Source organism: Austrofundulus limnaeus, unplaced genomic scaffold, assembly GCF_001266775.1.
Source record: "Austrofundulus limnaeus strain Quisiro unplaced genomic scaffold, Austrofundulus_limnaeus-1.0 Scaffold1343, whole genome shotgun sequence".
Lineage (NCBI taxonomy): Eukaryota > Metazoa > Chordata > Actinopteri > Cyprinodontiformes > Rivulidae > Austrofundulus > Austrofundulus limnaeus.
This window is the reverse complement of record NW_013953745.1, coordinates 6,656-22,427: the sequence shown is the minus strand read 5'-3', so window position 1 is coordinate 22,427 and position 15,772 is coordinate 6,656. Positions and strand designations below refer to the sequence as shown.

General features: G+C 38.9%; 2 protein-coding genes across 3 annotated transcripts; one reads left to right on the top strand and one right to left on the bottom strand.

Annotated features, from left to right (window-relative positions):
• Positions 1-1,364: 1,364 nt before the first annotated feature.
• On the top strand, positions 1,365-10,547 carry pkd2 (polycystic kidney disease 2). Of its 2 annotated transcripts, none has more exons than XM_014031882.1 (15): positions 1,365-2,002; positions 2,450-2,563; positions 3,588-3,721; positions 4,937-5,187; positions 5,292-5,516; positions 5,645-5,873; positions 5,954-6,124; positions 6,218-6,399; positions 6,501-6,621; positions 6,709-6,807; positions 8,292-8,413; positions 8,537-8,654; positions 8,756-8,916; positions 9,397-9,544; positions 9,713-10,547. In XM_014031882.1, exons 1-15 carry the CDS (start codon positions 1,594-1,596, stop codon positions 9,920-9,922), a joined length of 2,694 nt encoding a protein of 897 aa, XP_013887336.1. In that variant the 5' UTR covers positions 1,365-1,593; the 3' UTR covers positions 9,923-10,547. The 2 variants fall into 2 exon arrangements, with proteins under 2 accessions (XP_013887336.1, XP_013887335.1); XM_014031881.1 differs by having other exon boundaries at positions 1,366-2,002; positions 8,753-8,916.
• On the bottom strand, positions 10,298-15,181 carry LOC106535025 (ATP-binding cassette sub-family G member 2; the record flags this gene model as incomplete). Its single annotated transcript, XM_014031883.1, is given in 7 exon segments — positions 10,298-11,930; positions 12,010-12,122; positions 13,090-13,179; positions 13,345-13,499; positions 14,632-14,753; positions 14,857-14,946; positions 15,099-15,181. Coding segments are annotated over 7 exon segments (801 nt in total), but the record flags the coding sequence as incomplete, so codon positions are not given.
• Positions 15,182-15,772: the final 591 nt, after the last annotated feature.

Below are 15,772 nucleotides of genomic sequence, written 5' to 3'. Positions count from 1 at the left end.
ACCAGCAAAGCACAATTTCCAAGTAATCCCAATAAATGCAAACACAAAACTAACTAATAGAAAATGTAAAAAAATATTAATAATAAAAACAAGCCCTTATCATAATAAAGCATACATATTTGACAAGTTACATAAATTCGATCTGTCATTTGTAAATTGTTTCAGAATTTAAAAAAATGCATTTACCCTTTTTATTTTACAAATATTTGCATAACATTTTCAGAATAGCCTTAACACGGGTGTTTACTGTGCAGACAGCAGAACCAGACTATTTATATTGTTACAAATGCGCATGCGTAATCTGTATATTTAATGTTAAAATGTGATTAAGAAATAAGATTAACGGGCACTCCTGACGGGTGTCGGAAGAACAGCAGAGCACAGCTGAAAAATTGATAGATTCACACAACAAACCAGAAGTAACCTATCTAGAGCAGTGGTTCCCAAACTTTTTGTCTTCTGACCCACAAAATATCCATGGCAAAAACTTGTGACCCCAAATATTACTGGTCTGAGTACACAAGCTTCGTTAATAACCCTAAAAACACAGGCTTTTTGACAATCTAAACAGCTTGTACACAAATATAAATACTTATTTATACTTATTTTGTGTTTTTGTACTAGTTATAGGGAAAATATTACATCAACAATTGTTTAATTACCCTTTAAATGGATTTCTGGAGATTATCCAAGGTGCTTCATGACCCATAATTGGGTCCCAAGCCCAACTTTGGGAACCAAAGTGCAGTGGTTCCCAAACTTTTCAGCTTTTGACCCACAAAATAACAGTAGCAGAGACTTGTGCCCCCAGCTAATTTTGGATGATAAACATTTGTATCAGGTCAACTAAACATGGGCATAGTAACAATATTTTTATACTACATTTATCTATTTTAAATACACTAACCTCACTCCTTTGTAACAACTAAGGCAAAAATGTAATTAATTCAGAAAATCTTTTCAGGACCCCACCTTGATTTTTCGGGATCCCACTTTGGGTCCCGACCCCAACTTTGGGAAACACCGGTCTAGACCACAACAATAAAAAGTTTATGCCTACACTGCGCATGCGCGTTAGTAAATTAGCGTCTTGTTGTAGCAACCAGAGACCGAAGTACACGGAAGTGGTTTAATCTCTGTTTAAGCAACTAGAAATATTATCAGGAATTCAAATGGTTTATTACCAGTTCTAACTGCTTCGTAGTGAAAATTTGTGAATCAGTATGCTTTTTTGGTCAACACACTAATAAATAATAATTAGTTTATTTCTCAAAATATCTAAAAGACAAACATCAGTACAGGTAAAATACTTTATCCCCATCCTTTAATGCGACGCCATGACTTCTGGTGTAACCCGAGACCCAAACGGAGGAGGAGGAGGAGGATGAGATTTTAGGAGAAACGAGTTAAAAACAAGATGGCTGTTGTAGGACAAGGAAAATATTTTCGCTTTTTCTTTTTAACCTAAATTAGGCATTTTGGGGGCAAATATCTGGATATGAAGGGTTACCATGCTGTCCACGGATAGCCTTTATTCATGCAAGTAGAGGGAAACTTTGTGTTAACTTTGCAAAGAAACAAACTAACGGGACCATGAGTTCATCTCGAGTCAGACCCCAGCAGCAGCCGCAGAGCCAGCCCCGCAAACTCGACCCGAGTGAGGGGATAGAGATGGAGAGCATCCAGCACCAAGACCTGGGCCTCGGAGGGGTCATAGGCACCCCGTCCCCGCCGTCCAGGCAAGCGTGGAGCCGGGACAACCCGGGTTTCGAGCCCGAGGAGGAGATCATGGAGGCGGACTGGCCCTCGGCGAGTCCCGTGAGGAGGGCGGTATCCGCGGCCTCCAGGGGCAGCTGCAGCAGCGGCCTGGGAGGCAGCTTCAGCCGCGAGCAGATGCCCCGTGGAGGACTGTACCCCACCCCGACCCCGACCCTGAATGCCCAGCAGCAAGACGGGCACGAGCACCTCGGCTGTATGAAGCAGATCCTCCAAAAAATCAGAGGTGAGTTATAAAACAGTTTTCCTGCACATCAGATCAACTCCCAACTGAGTGTGTCACTCTGCAAAGTTATGTAACATAAAAAAACAGACTGAAAATATGACTATTAAAGTATTTATTGTTCACCTTTAAAAGGCAGGTATAGTGTAATTAACTTGTTTAATAACAACAAAAAATATTAAAGACAAAGTTCAATGTAAAGGAAGACTGATTCACCTCCAATTTATTAAAAAACACTAAATGTGAAAAGTTTAATAAATTAAAGCATTTATTCTTTGAAATGAGCACATATGTAGTGGAGTTGCTATGATGTTGATTCTGCTCTTCTTTACATTCAAATTAAAGCAGATCACTCTGTACATATTACCAGCCTGGATGTTATGCATATATGCTGTATAATTTGCACATATCTATATTTTCTTGCATGGTTGGTTTATTTGTTTTTTACAGTTCTGTGGGGCACAGATTTGATGGAGGACAGTGACAGCAGCCGAGAACGGTACCTCAGGAACATTTTGAGAGAGATGCTCACGTATTTCGCATTCCTCATTACTATTTGTGTTTGTAAGTAAAGACAGAAAAGTCTTGCAGAATCCAAACTTGTTTTTTTTTTCTTTAGAGAACATTCTTGTACAAACTTGTTAGTGTTGTCCTCCTCAAAATTAACAGATAAACTTGGCTGTATTAGGATTTATGCAAAAGTATCTTCATGTTGTGAATGTTGAGATAAAATAGACGATCAGTGGATTCTCTGTAAGCGATTGAGCTTTTAGTGCTTCTATCAGATCAGTGTACAAGCTTAATGAATTGTGACAAGCGCCGGGTTGACAAAACAAAGTCATCTGTTCTCTCTGAAGTTTAACTGAGTGTGATATTCTCTTAAACACGTATTGCTTTATTAGATGTTAGTTTAGTCATTGTGAAAAAAGTACACCCTGTCACTGCCAGTAAAGACATGTGGTGTAATCAAAGCTTAAGCTAGTCATCAACAAAAGGTTAATTTTCTGAGCGCAAAACTGTTGTCCTGCACTGAAAACGTGCAGTTAAGAGTCACATGTAGCTTTTTTTTTAATGTGGCACCATCCCTAGCTGGAAAACTGTTTTCCACTGTCTGACTAAGCTTAATGAGTTTGGCAGCTAAAGATTTTGTCTCCGTTTATTTGCAACAGGACTGAATTTTGAACAAAATCCCAACTTTTAAGACCACATATTAAGATGGAATATAATGTTCATGGTTAGATAAGCCACCACTTTTTTTTTCTTTTTTTATTTTCTTTGCTTTTTTTAAGGCAGTTAAATGCCACACTGTGGTTTAGGGTGGATCAGGAAATAATTTCCTGGCAGACAGAATTGGGGCACATTACACCAGGCAGAGCTTGACTCCTACTGTGAAAGCCAGAGAAAAATGTTATGCATAGTTAAAACAAAAAGCTCAGTTGAAAGTGATTTAGGGTTTTATATCCTGTGCTGTTGTTTATGCTTGAGGAAATCACACATTAATTGTGTTTGCTCATTCTTAAAGCATCATCACTTCATTTACTTTCTTTTTTAATAAGTCCAGCAATAATTGCCTTTTATTTCTCTGCAGTGACCTATGGGATGGTTAATGCCAACATGTACTATTACACCAAAGTTATGTCTCAGCTGTTCCTCGACACGCCACTGTCTCCTGGGGACCCTATTACTTTTAGGAGCCTCTCCACCATGGAGGATTTTTGGAAGGTAAAGTACAACATAAATACTCTTTCAGTTAAAAGTATGCAACACGTATTAGGAATCTTACTTACTGGGAGAGAAAGGCTTTGCACAAGTGCAAACTTTAATTTTTTTTTGCATTTATGCTTTTTTTACTCTCATGCTGCAAGTTTTATATTTGCAAATGAAAATTTCTGTAGTTTTCATGCTTGGCATGGAGAATCTTTCGCTCACAGCTTGGTGCAATCCCTCCAGTGCCTTGATGTCTGTAGTAGGGTTGGGCATAATCGTATCGTGTGCAATTAATCGCCAGAAAAACATTGATCGATTTATTTTTTGGCATTTGACGATTAATACGATTAATGCCACCAGCCAGTCCGCTCGGTGCTCCTCTCCACTTCAAATATGATGAACATTTAAAAAAAGTTCTGTAATTTATTTATCTATCAACACAACTTAAAATTTGATGTATAGCCTGACGTCTGTAATTTTGACACAATTTGGAACAGATATTTACAGAGCAAATCTTTCCCACTAAATTGGTAATGTGACTAGGACATAAGGGTGTCCAGGGACTCCAGAAGATTAATCGTAATTTAAATCATTATTGGCTAAATACCACAATTAATCGTGACTAATTGTTTTACCAATATTGCCCAACCCTAGTCTGTAGGTAGTCAGATGTCTCTGAACTGTAGAGAGGATTGTGAAACCTACAGCATTGTAAACTAGGGGTTATTGGGAGATATTTCAATAATCCAAAATCCAGTCCTTAAGCTTCCCAAAGACCGTCACTGTTTGATCAATGATATTACCTTATAAAGGCCATCATTGGCTGATAAGATGCAGCTAAAGTACTTGAATTCTGGGGCAGACTCCAGGTTTTTGTTGTCAGTCCTGATGTCATTGTTTGGATTATCAACGCTGTCTGGACTAGAATGAAACAGTCTTGGTTTTAATCGTGTATTCCCAATATGGTTCACATCTGTTTGCATGGCTTCTTTAACAAGAGTTACCATCATGTAATTATCAGCAAACTGCAGGTCATTGATGTTAGCCTGGCTACTTTTGGTGTGTTTATTAGCCGTTGCTGTTTAAACAACTTTCCAGCATATCAGAAAACTATTGCACCCACAGGATGAAGGTGGTCTTTCATCCAGTTGATGATAGAGACCCTTAATATATTTCTAAGGTCCAAATGCCTATTTTGTTTTATAATCCTAATTTTTCTGCTCTTTGTAGTTCACTCAGGGGCCCTTCCTTAATGGTATGTACTGGGAGGTTTGGTACAACAACAAGAGCCTGCCAGAGAATCAGAGCCTCATCTACTATGAGAATCTCCTCCTCGGGGTGCCGAGGCTCCGGCAGGTCAAAGTCCGCAACGAGTCCTGCTCCATCCACAAGGATCTGCGGGATGAAGTCCATGACTGCTTTAACATTTATACTCCAAGCAACGAGGACACCGGCTCTTTTGGCCCAAAGAATGGAACAGCGTAGGTCAAAGCTTTTGGGAAACAAAACAAAGATTAAGATGTAAGAAATCTGACCTGTTAACACAAGGGGGGCACCCGCATCTTTTTGTCTTGACGCCTGACAGGTGGGTGTACACCCGGGAGAGTGGGATGAATGGCAGCAGTTTCTCGGGTCAGGTGTCGACGTATGGGGGTGGCGGATACTACCAGGACTTGTCTCGAACAAAAGAGGAGTCAGCCGCTCAACTGCAGTTCCTCAAAGATCACTTGTGGCTGGATCGGGGCACAAGGGCCGTCTTCCTTGACTTCTCTGTGTACAATGGAAACATAAATCTTTTTTGCATTGCCAAGTAAGAACTACCAGCCTCATCACATCCATTTAGCAGAACCAAATACAGATTTGAGTCCTTTTTATAATGTCTCTGCTTTAAACCATCCGGTGTTTGAATGAATAAAGTAAAGTGTGTTGATCTGTCAGGTTATTGGTGGAGTTCCCTGCCACTGGTGGGGTGGTGACCTCCTGGCAGTTTCAGACGGTGCGTTTGATACGATACGTGTCCAGCTGGGACTACTTTGTGGGCGTGTGTGAAGTGGCGTTCTGCCTGTTCATCCTTTACTATGTGGTCGAAGAAGTGTTGGAAATCCACATCCACCGGCTGCATTACTTCAGGAGCACGTGGAACTGTCTGGATGTTCTCATTGTTGTGGTGTGTATCACAAGATTGCCCTTTGACTTTACAATTTCTGCACGCATGATGACTTGGCTTCATTTTGTTTTCTTTTATAGTTGAGTGTTGTTGCCATTATCATGAACATAACCAGAACAGCCATGGCCAGAAATCTGCTCAATGGCCTGTTAGAGAACTACGCTGCTCACCCCAGCTTTGAGCCGTTGGCCAACCTGCAGGTCCAGTTTAACAACATGGCCGCAGTGATTGTCTTTTTTGCCTGGGTCAAGGTACATATCCTTTCCACGCACTTTAACGTCACTCCAAACAATCTTTTCCCACTGCATTGTGGAGTGACATAATCTATTTCTCACTTCCACCAGCTGTTTAAGTTCATCAACATCAACAAAACCATGAGCCAGCTGACCAGCACCATGTCCCGCTGCGCCAAGGACCTCGTGGGGTTTGCAATCATGTTCTTCATCATCTTCCTGGCGTACGCTCAGCTCGCCTACTTGGTGTTTGGAACGCAGGTCAATGATTTCAGCACTTTCCAAGCCAGCGTGTAAGAGCAAATCGGCATGCTGCGAATTCAGCAACACTTCAAACAAATGAGCTTTTCAGGTTGAAATAATAATAATTTCAAATGTTTTCTTGTTTGTATAGATTTACCCAGTTCCGAATCATCCTGGGAGACTTTAACTACTCTGAGATTGAGGAGGCAAATCCGGTGCTTGGGCCTATTTACTTTTCAACTTTTGTCATCTTCATTTTCTTTATTCTCATGGTACAGTGATGGACTCAACAAGTTGTGGTGTTTTTTTTTTTTGTTTTGTTCTCAACACTATAAATGATGCTGAAATGCTCCTTTCAGAACATGTTCCTGGCCATCATCAACGACACCTACTCTGAGGTGAAGGCGGATATGTCGCAACAGAGATCTGAGATGGAAATGACTGATCTCATCAAGAAGGTATTCAGCTAAAAACGCATGCCCACAGAGTGATCTACGGGCAGACAGTTTTCTATAAATATACTTTAACCTCTTGAGCCCCATGCCCCCGGTACCAAGGGCAAAATTGTTTTTCTTTGCCGTTTTCTATTTCCTTTAACTTCATTTAACTTAAGACCTGTCAGTTGAACCTGGACATGTCTGGTATCAAAAGAAACCTAAGAATCTTGGAAAAGCTCATGGAAACTATTTTTACATTTTCCAAACACAGTTCAAACGTCAAGCAGTTGAATCAGAAAGTAAATAAACTGTACAAAATGGCATCATTGCAAATCTGTAAAGGAAATTTTTCTGATGTTATTTTTTTAAGTAAGTCAAAGTAGATACATAAGTAGGTTATAAAGTGTGTTGAAAGTTTTTTTTCCACTTGATTTTGAGTGAATATGATCCAACTGAAGTCAAGTATAATTTCTCATTAATTTATATAATATATATGGTGACAAATAAATGTTTGGATAACTTTTCAAAAGAACAAACATTCAATAACAAGTCTTTAAGAGCAGCTAAAAAAATAAATAATTTTTGGAAATAAAAACGTAAGATTTCTTAACATTTATTAATGGTACCATCATGGTCCGTCCTGTGCAGAATGACAAAATGCTAAATTATTTCTTTACTAAAACCTCTGTAACTTTGCTCCAGTTAATTTTAGCAGCATGAAACTTTGCACAGGTAATGTACACAAGTGGATTTATGGTTTCCAAGAGTTTTTAGCTTGAATCATTATGATTTTAAATAGGTTATATACTGTCTAATGAAAAAAATATTCAGGTGAGTGAAAAAAAGTTCCATCCCCAATATCTCTAAAACCACAGCAGCTGTTTTTATACTTACACGTCTAATGAAATCTCCCAAGTGTTAGTTTTATTTTGATACCAAGATTATTTAAGTAGAATTTGTAAATGCTGAGATACACTCAATTACATTTCGGTATGGTATTTTGAGCAAAAACTTTAAGAAAACCCCTTGGGCCTTAAGAGGTTAACCAGTGTAGAATTATAAAAACAAATGTTAAGTATAAATTGGTGCAACAATGAGGTTGCATTTAACATGTTTTACCACTAAAAGTCACCGTAGTGTTCACATGGGACCTTTAACTCCATTCTGTTCCTACTGTCTTTAGTTAGTGTCCACTTCAGTAGTCATTTCTTTCTCAGGTAATTTAGACAAGAAAATAGTTTGTTTTGCAGAGTATCACAATCTATAAACCAACTTAAAAAAGAAAGACTTGATGTGTAGTTTGTGCACTCTTATTAGGTTTTAGTACTGAAAACCAGATGCAGGAATTGTTTAGACTTTTTAGAGTGGAAATGATGGGAGTAAACTTTTCTGAAACACTTAAGGGTTTTTATCTAAGTTTGTGCAACTTTTTGCAGAATGACCCTATGAATGTGTATTAATTTGAACATAAATCAAAGTGTTTTTGTCATTATTTTCCCCCACAGGGTTGTAACAAAGCGTTGATGAAGTTAAGACTGAAGAAGACGGCTGTAGATGACATCTCTGACAGTCTGCGGCAAGCAGGGGGAAAACAAAACTTCGACGAACTCCGTCAGGATCTAAAAGGGTGACTAAAACCTCGCATCATGCTTAATGCGATTAACTAGTTGTGATGTTTGTGTTTGCATTGTCGAATCCTTTACCTTACTGCTGCTCACCAGTGTGCTCTGTTTCCTTTTTTTCCATTCAGAAAGGGCCACTCAGAAGCAGAGATTCAGGCCATCTTTGCAAAGTACGACCAGGACGGCGAGCCCGAGCTGACTGAGCACGAACACCAGCAGATGAGAGATGACCTGGAGAAAGAAAGAGTGAGTTCCACTTAAATAACCAGAGTCGCTGCGGCGAAGGGCGCCGCCCACAGCCACAGCGCCTGCAGACGCTCAGTGTGTCTCTGCTCATACGCTAGGAGGACTTGGAGCTGGAGCGCAATTCGCTGACTCGACCCAGCAGTGGGCGGAGCTTCCCTCGCACCCAGGACGACTCGGAGGAGGACGACGACGAGGACTCCGGTCACAGCTCACGCCGCCGCGGCAGCAGCTCAGGGGGCGTCTCATATGAAGAGTTCCAAGTGTACGAAGCTTTTAGACATTTGTAACTAACACACAGGTTGGCTGATGGCGACACTGATCTACACAGGCCAGACTGTGTTGAGATAACTTCAGGACATCATGAACAGTGCAGTTTATTCCACATTTACAGAAAAGAAATGGGCAGCTGTTTAACAGGATTCAGGATTTGCAACTTTAACTGTGCTGCTGACAGATTATAAATGGTGTTGAAACATGGAAACAGAAATTTGACAGAAATGCTGACTAACAGGGTGCAGATGTGATTCAGGCATCTACTTACCTCAGAAACGCTCCCTTGGATGTTTCAGTGAAAGTCAAATGAGTAAAAAATAAAATAAATCAATTAAAATATATATTTTTTATTTTAAAATTAAATAGACAAAATTTAAATTTAAACAATTAAAATGCCATACAAATAATGATTAAAAACAGCCACAGTTTAAGGAAGTCATCAGTGACCTCCTTGTTCTCTGCCTGCCAGGCTGGTGAGGCGAGTGGACAGGATGGAGCACTCCATCGGCAGCATCGTGTCCAAGATAGACGCCGTGATCGTGAAGCTGGAGGGAATGGAGAGAGCTAAACTGAAGAGGAGAGACGTTCTGGGCAGGCTGCTGGATGGAGTCATGGAGGTGAGACGCAGAGGACACATTACCATTATCGTGATAATTGTGCTTCACTTCTGACCCCGCAGCTAAGGAAATCCTCAGCCCACCATCACAATAAACACTCACACACACGCGCACGTTTTCTTTAAAGCTCCTGCTCCACCTGGTTGAATTAAAACTTATGTTTGTCAGGACGAGCGTTTAGGACGGGACACAGATGCCCACAGGGAGCAGACGGAGAGACTTGTGAGGGAGGAACTGGAGCTCTGGGAGTCGGACGATACGGTCTCGCAGGTCAGCCACGCTCAGACGGCTACGCCCGTCGGCCCGCGGCCTCGCCCTCCCTCCTCCCTGTCCACCGACGGCCTCGACACAAGCGCTAACGGGGGCGCCCATGTGTAAGGACGTGGTGAGCCAGAGAATCCTCCACGATGGAAAGAGGCTACACACAATATGTGCAAATACTGGGCTTTATTAAAGATGTTTAAAATAGCTGACACAACGCTGAAGACAATGACAAAATCAAACTGATCTCATCTATTTTAATGAGATCATAATTTGACAGTGTTTCTTAAACTCTCCAATCAGGAAATAATATTTTGAAGATAAAAATACAAAATATATCAGAAGTTCTGAGGTGTATTAAATCACAGTATTTAAGGAATGCACTGCCCTGCATGTTGAGTATCACTCAGAAGTCAGTTTATCACATTTACACACAAAAAAACAAGAAACATTTTATCCAGATATTCAACAAGCTTTTTGTATGTTTTTATATTTGTATAATTTTAACACTGATGCAAGTGTGGACTATTTTGTCATATTTACTCATCTGTTAAGCTTCAGATTAACCAGCTTATAAATTTATGCTACATATTGTAACTTGAAACAAACTTCGATTCGGAGTGCATCTAGTGTTCACAGGAAGCCTGTGCTTTTATTATTATTGTTATGTATTCAATCACTTTGATTTACAAGCCTTTTTTAAAATCCGTTTTGCCAAATAAAGTGTAAATATAAAATAAAACATGTCAGTTTTTTATTCAACTAAAATACATCTGGATCTATTTTATTTGTTTACCAGGACCTATTCTAGTTAGTTATATACTGAATGTGAGCCTAATTTTCAGGGTTTTAGTTGTTGTTTTTTATGAGAAAATTAACATTAAATACATAGATTTTTTTATTTTCAGTTGATTTGAAATGTTAAAAACGCCCCTCTAAATATATAAAGCTTACGGATCAAAACAAACTACTAGATTTTCATATTTATAGAGCACATTATTGCTAATAACATGAATCCAGTATACAGTAGTTGCAATAAATTTACTTTGGCAGAACATAAACAGCATTAACATTTCTTATTTTAAACAGCACAGTAAAGAAGTGTCCTGAAAATAGAGACAATTCTCTTTTTTTTCTTACTGTTACTTAGTGTCTGTGTACAGCCAAGCACAGTAACACTTCAATGAAAATGTAAATTTTACGTCAGCATTTTTTTTCAAACACTGAGAAAAAGTATTATAAAAGTTTAAAACGATCAACTTTTACATTATTCATTTGGAAGAAAAAAAATCAAAATTTTAGTAAAAATATATTTTTAGTGTATCCTGGAAATCCTGCAGAATGTCATAACGGATTTGTGTCAAATAATAAGTTAGCTGTAAAACAGTAGATTTTCCTTCTTTGAACTTTAGATTTAAACCATTTGTTGCTCTATAATGTAATATAAAATATATGTTGTTTTATAGATTTCTGATATGTTCACAGTTTGGAGACGTGTATCTTTAAATATACTATATAAAAAAACTCAGGCAGTTGATCAAACTATTACTTTCAAAGAACAATATTGTATTTACCAGGGAAAATAATAAAACATTCATTTATAATTTTCCATTCAGGAGAGAAATGTTGCAATCATCATCATGAGCTTTAAATACTCTGTCAACCAGGTAAGAATCTGTACTGATCAGTGGGTCACCAGCAAAATAAAGACAGCCTTGTCTTGTAATGTGTATGAATATTAAACTGTTACTTTTTAATACCCCAAACCAAACACATAATCTTTATAAATCAGTCCTGATTTATAAAGATTTGGAATTTGCTTTTGAAAATCCTCCATCAACCTCTATTTGAGATAAAAAGCCCACTCCTTCACATTAAAACCCTGAGAGTGGTCACTGCATAAAAAGGCAAATAGGACTATACCCTAAAATGTTGTTAAGTTATATCAAACACAAGGAAGACTTCAGAGCTGTGTTTTTAAGTGAATTTCTTGATGTAGCGGAGCTTCAGGTAGGCGATGATGAAGAATATCACCATCATAACAGTCAAAGCCACGTGGTTCTCCCACAAGCCCCAGGAGCTGTACTCTATGCCCAGATAGTCCAGGTGCTGCTCACCGCTACATCTGAAACGACATGTTCAAACCGGTCCCTGGTCAGGGTGCAGCCTGTAAACAAGACACTGCTGTGTGCGGGTCTACTCACATCTGGCCAGCTGTGCTCGCAGCGCAGTTGGTCTTTATTTCTGACGCATTGGCTCGTTGGTTTACAGACTCCTCGCAGAACTTCAGGCCAACAAACTCACTGATCTTCAAGGCCTGAGTGTACAAAGACATATTCATGTCAAAACTGGTGAGTTTTCACACAGCAGCTTTTGAAAATCTGTGTTGTATTTAGGATAAACTGTGATGTGTGGAGGTGAGGTCAAAGTGCCGTCGTTAAGTTTCCACAAGCTGTCAATCTCAAGCTTTCCTTTACTTAATTCCAGAGGTGAGGACTAAAACGATAAATCAAGGCCTCACCAGGTTTTTAGCACTTGAAAGATCATAAACAACCTTGTCCAGATGACCTGAGGGTTCTGCAGGGTCCATGAATTAAGAACAATGCTGAGAGGAATCATGGACTAAGACTATCAAAAGTTTTATAAACAACCAGAAAATTCTTATAATTATTCCCAAAAGGCAACATGTAGCCAGTGTCGATCCTGTTTCTTTTTATTTTTATTTTTTTATTAACAAACCTGCAGCTGAATTTTGTAGCAGTTGTAACTTTGCAACTGTTTATCTAGAAACACCAGGAACAAAATCAGTGTTTGTAACCATATAAGTTTTCAAGTGATATCAAATTTTTCTAGGACTGATTTAATTAGGAATTTAGTTTCAGCCTGGTTGAGCTGTAAGAAATTACTTTCCATCCATAGTTTAATATCTAAAATGTAGTTATAAAGATTGTAGATTGGTTTGGTGCCATCAAAAAAAATACAGTAACAGAAAACTGTGTTATCAATATAGTTACGAAAATTAATACTTTGTCTCCTGAAAGTGGCTCTAATAGGAAAAATATAAGGTTGGAAAGTGTTAGATCGAAAGTTAAATCTTGAGAAACACAACACGATTGTTTTAGTTTTTTATGTATTGATTAATGATAAGATGATTTGAACAATTTAATTACAGTTACAGATAGACCCAACCAGTAATTGTCTGAAAAAGACTGAATTAAGAATGCTGTGAACTTTATAATGTTCCTGAAAGTATTTCTGCCAAACCAGTGTTGGGTTTTACTCACAGCAAAACCGTAACGAGGAATACTGAAATACTTCAGCCAAGCCAGCCAGTCCATGATGGTGGGTAAGTTCACCAGAAGGCCTGAAAAAATCTGAAAACAACAAAACACACTCAGTCTATGGATTTTTTTTACAGCACATGCACCATTATAGACAACTCCTGTGCAGGGAATAAACCTTTATGAGCAGTCTTTGAATCAGTTGCAGTCACTCTTTGATCACTCACAAGTTTGTGATGTTACTGCTACGTGTCTCACCATCATGAAGACAAAGGTGATGGTCATGAAGAGGCTGGCGAGACCCACCACACTCTGGTCAGCTGAGATGGCCATGGTGAGGGCTGTGGCTGTGTAGGCCACCAGAGTCACAGTCAGTGTGAAGACGAGGAAGGCTTCGACTGTGGACTTCAGTCCTGAGAGGTGAGTCAATAAAGCAGGACAGAGTCATCGCTTTTATTTCAGTTTAGTTTGCGTAGTTTGAACCTTAAAACAAACTTTTTACTTCTGTAAGACTGATTTATCCATACAAACAATTATAAGTAAGTAAAAGCACCATATGTAGGCACAGGAAGTAGACAGCAATAGGTGCAAAGTGTGTGTTTCAACTCCCAAACAAAAGCCAAAGACCTCATAAAAATGCTGGCTGAAGCTAGTAAGAGGGTTTCAATATCCACAGTAAAATGAGTCCTGGGTGGAAATCCAGAAAACTATTGTGAAAATCTCAGTCGTTGCAGATGATTGTGGAGATGGAGGTATGCACTTGAAAGAAGAGGGATGAAATTAAACCGTTGCAACTTGGGAGTGACAAGGATGGATAAGATTAGGGTTGAGATCATCAGAGGCGCCGCACAGGTTGAATGACTGAGAAATAAAGTTAAGAGATGAGACAGATGATTTGGATGAGTCCAGACAAGGGACAGTGGACATATTGGTAGAAGGGTTAGAGATGCAGCTGCCAGGAAAAAGACAAAGATGAGTTTGAGTACATGAGTGCAGTTAGAGAGGACATGGAGGTAGATGGTGTGAAGACAAGATCACGTAGGAGGACGACTCACTGTGGCGACACTTGCTAAAAGAAGAAGAAAAGCAACCAGTAAGCTTATGACTTTGAAAGCAGTGATAAAAAAAAACACTTTAAAAGATTTCTTTGCTCATTTTTTTGATATTAAAAAATGGAAATAATTATGGGAATCCTAACTGATCTAAAACAGCAAGAGTTTAGTTTGATCTAATGAGGGGACTTATATTAAGTATGGTTTTGTTTTTTCTTTGTATTACTATTTTTTGGTATCTTACGGCCAATTCTATTATTGTTTTTATATTTTTAACAAATTCCAGTTTTATTGTAATTTCATGTGCATGTGTGTGTGTGCATTGTTTTATCCTTAGCTAAATGTGATGTGATTGCTGTGAAGCACTTTGGTCAATTGAGGTTGTTGTAAATGTGCTTTATAAATAAATTTGACTTGAGGGGAAAAAGGCTCTATGTATTTTTACACAACATATGCAAACATCAGGTTTCAACTGTGGATCTGTGGTTCTTACCAATCAAAAAGTAAACAATGACGCTGAAGATGACAGAAGTGACGGTGCGCATGGTGAGGTCAGCCAGGATCTTCGACAGGAAGTAGACAGAAACCCTGTAGTAGCCGCTGATGTATTCATGTCTGTGACACGAGGGCACACTTATTGCAACGCAGCTTAAACTGCTTGTTTCTGCTTTATATTGTAGTTAACACACATTATATATATATTCAGAGTACAACATACACAAACAGTTTCCTCTCAGTGATGAAGACCTCGGCTGCAGACACGGTGCTGAAACACTGGTTAGTTGTAATGAAGAAAAGAGCACCCATCCTGCAATGAGGAACAAAGCAAAATGTGGTAAGTTATATTTACTGGACAAAACAGGATGTTTATTGTCTCACTCTTGATACTCATGCAGCTGTGTACAAAATAGTAGGGAGAGTAAAGCCCACCTGGGCACTGTGTTATAGGAGGTTTCTAACCTGTTCTGAATGCCACTCTGATCATCTTTGACCCCAAAGAAAATGGCTCCTACAATAAGAGCAAGGAAAATGTTGACTCCCAGCTGCATGGAGAAAACAAAAAAACAAAGAATAAAACAACAACCGGGTCAATGACAACATGTGATGGTCCTGATACAAAAATTAATTGGAAAAACTTGGGACTAAAGTTTTTTTTTTTTCATAAATAGAAATTTTAATTGAGAGCTCAGGGGACTTAGAGGACCCAGAACAAGTAATCACCCCCTTGAACTTTTGCACATTTTGTCACGTTTCAACCATAAACTCCGTAAAGTATTTACTGGGATTGTACGCAACAGACCTGTATTCTCAAACCGTGGGGCAGTCTCCTCTGGAAACTTTCAGGGAGGGCATGTTGCTTATTTTTATTTAATCAAGCAATTTTAAAGGGGCAATATTATGTGTTTCTCAGGCATAATTTAAATATTATACTATAATAAATTATATATGTCACCTTTAGCTGTTATTAAAATGCTGTTTTTATGTTTAAATAGAAAATAAACTTATCTTCTCATCACTTCTTTTCTAAACGCCTTGAAATTGGCCTCTGTCTCTTTAAGAACCACCTTCAGCTTCTGTCTCACCCATTTCGGTGCAGCGAGGTGGGGGGGGGGGGGGGGGGGGGGGGGGGGGGG